The sequence below is a fragment of the Vicia villosa genome, linkage group LG5 (genome assembly GCF_029867415.1).
Source record: "Vicia villosa cultivar HV-30 ecotype Madison, WI linkage group LG5, Vvil1.0, whole genome shotgun sequence".
Classification (NCBI taxonomy): domain Eukaryota; kingdom Viridiplantae; phylum Streptophyta; class Magnoliopsida; order Fabales; family Fabaceae; genus Vicia; species Vicia villosa.
In genome coordinates, this window is record NC_081184.1 from 13,618,330 (window position 1) to 13,621,332 (window position 3,003).

Sequence of the window (3,003 nt, forward strand, 5' to 3'; positions counted from 1 at the left end):
ACACTTGTCGGGTGGATATTCTCCAATTTGCGGATGACACTCTTTTGGTGGGGGAAGGATCTTGGAAGCAAATAAGGGCGATAAAGGGGGTGTTAAGAGCTTTTGAGATTGTGTCGGGTCTCGGTATCAATTTTCATAAAAGCAAATTAATTGGAATCAATACTACGGAGTCTTTCGTGGAAGCCGCGGGTTCTTTTCTCTCTTGTAAAGTGGAGGAAAGCAATTTTTATTTTCTTGGTATTCCGCTTGGTTTCGATCCTAGAAAGGAGGCGACTTGGAGGCCGTTGGTGCTTAATTTAAAGAAGCGGTTGGGAAGTTGGAAACATCGTTTCTTAAATTTGGGCGGGAGAATAACGCTTTTGAAGTCCATTCTCACTTCTTTGGCTATTTTTACGATGTCTTTTTACAAGATGCCTTTGAAAGTGGTGAAAGAAGTTAATAGGATCCAAAGTAATTTTTTGTGGGGAGGAGTGGAGGAGAAGAGAAAGATACATTGGGTTAGTTGGAGGGATGTGATTCTTCCTTTTGAGAAAGGGGGAATTGGGGTTAAAAATATTTCGGTTTTTAATAATGCTCTCCTTTCGAAGTGGAGGTGGAGGATTTTGAATGGGAGTGAGTCTTTATGGTTATGTGTTTTGAAAGCTCGGTACGGCGATGTATCTTCTTTGGTGTACGGTAAGTATGGTAATAAAGTTTCTTCGTTTACTTCTTCTTCATCTTCTTCTTCTTTGTGGTGGAGGGATCTTTTGAAAATGGGGAGGACCTCTTGTTGGGATCCTATTGTTGAAGGATGTAGGTGGGTGGTGAAAAAAGGTTTTACTACTCCTTTTTGGGAAGCCAAATGGTGGAGAGGCTTTTCTTTGTGTGATGAGTTTCCGGTGCTATATGAGGCTTCGGTTTTGAAAGGGGTGTCGGTGGCTACCATGGGAGGGTGGGTAGAGGATGGTTGGAGATGGGGGGATTTTGGGATTCCCGCGAGTAGATGGGCGGAGAGGAATGTGAGGGAGGGTATTGTTCGGTTGAGAGAGGTGTTGGCCGATTTTGGTGGTGTGGGGGAGGGGAGTGATGAGGTGCATTGGGCTTTATCCGGTGATGGCATTTTCTCGGTAGCTTCTTGTTACTCTTTTTTGGGTAGATGTTTTATTCCGGTTGGGCCGCCGAATAAACACGATGGGGTGTTTGGGCTTGTTTGGAAGGCGGAGGTGCCTTTCAAAATTAAGGCGTTTGGTTGGAGATTTCTTCTTGATAAGATTCCGACTAAGGATTGCTTGGTGTATAGAGAAATTAATATACCGGTAGATACTTTAAAGTGTTGCTTTTGTGATTATGACATAGAGAGTAGAAACCATTCTTTTTTTGGTTGTTGGGTGGTGAAAGCTATTTGGAATGAGATAGCTCTTTGGGTGGGAAAAGAGGGGGATATGGAGGAGGGGTGCTTGCCGAATTTTATGGAGTGGCATTGTTTCTTCCGGGACAAAAAGGTTAGGAGTAGTAAGGCGGATGTCGTTTGGTTAGCTACTATTTGGACGATTTGGTTGGTCCGGAATGGTGTTTGCTTCCGTTCCGAAAATTGGAATTTTAACGACATGGTGTGGAATATAAAGTATATGGTTTGGAAATGGTCCTTTTGTGGGAAAATTACATATTCCAATTATTCGTTTTATGAGTTTCTAAAAGATCCGCTTCTTTTTCTCTCATAAGTTTATTTGGTTGTAATTTTCCTTTTTTTTGTTCGGGTTATCCCGCTTCTTGTGTATTCGGGTTGGAGAACCCTTAGTTCTCCGTTATTAATATATCTTGCTTACACAAAAAAAAAAATACCACCAAAATATAAAACCAATAGCGGGCACATTTCCCATTACTAATCAAAGAAAATGAAGTGATACATTTCTCACAAACAAATAAAAAAAATACAAAATAAGTAGTTTTCATTAATACAATACTCGATTAATATTTATTATTTGTAAAAAAGACACAAGACAAATATATATCATTCATACATAAAAAGTGTAAGAAATTATTTTTTGTTGTTGATTATTATAAAAAATACGACACAGATATTTATCATTAAAGCATAAAGAAACATGAGACAGATATTTTTCATAAAAAAATATACAAAAAATAATAATTAAGGAAAAATAGTTGTCACTAATGTATAAAAACACAAAATAAATAATTAAAAGACAAAAGTAAATCCGCTTCAAATCAAATGGCAATACAAATCAAATAGTTTTTTCATAAAATCAGAAAAAGAAAGTTTGCACAAAGATAATTAGACGATGATATCATAGAGGTAGATTCATGATCCATTATAATTTAAGAAATATAAACTTTTATTGATAAGAAATATAAACTATAAGAACACAACATAAGCAATATGCAATAATTCAAGCACGTTCAAAGGAAGTGAGTTTCCTTAAATGCTTTAGATCCCATACAACGGCTTCATAGTTGTTAGAAGATGAACCGTTTTTGGCTGAAAGAGTGAGGCGGTAGTTGGTCCCGACAACAATCTGTGATTCACCCTTGATAAGTTTTTCAAACTTCAATGTTTCTCCTTTTTGCTTGTCGTGCTCGACAACTGCAAAATTGGCTAATTCAATCACATATGGATCAGTGATGTTCTTTATGGGACTCCAACCGCCAATAATAGCTTGGTTCGTGGTGGCTGAAGCAAACAAAATAAGGAGGAGAGCAAGGAATTGAAATCTCATGATGTTTGTTTGGTATTTTTTTTCAAGGTTGAGAAACTAAGATGATGTGAGATAGACTTTGTGGAAGGGTAGAGCAGTTATTTATATTGTACACAAGTTATGCCAGGTTTGGCAATATACTTTTCTACTTAGAGAATTAAATAAAAAATTCATTTAATTTTACTTTTTAAAAATATATTAATCTTCTTTTTTGACCAAATAAATGAAGTCTCTTTAATAATATATAATATTTAATAAACCTACAATTAGTTTTATAGAAAAATATGGTCAAAAGAATAATACTAGTAAT

General features: G+C 36.3%; 1 protein-coding gene across 1 annotated transcript; it reads right to left on the reverse strand.

The window, feature by feature from the left end:
• Window positions 1–2,387: 2,387 nt before the first annotated feature.
• On the reverse strand, window positions 2,388–2,714 carry LOC131604244 (cysteine proteinase inhibitor 5-like). Its single transcript, XM_058876700.1, has one exon. It carries the CDS (start codon window positions 2,712–2,714, stop codon window positions 2,388–2,390), a length of 327 nt encoding a protein of 108 aa, XP_058732683.1.
• Between the last annotated feature and the right edge of the window lie 289 nt (window positions 2,715–3,003).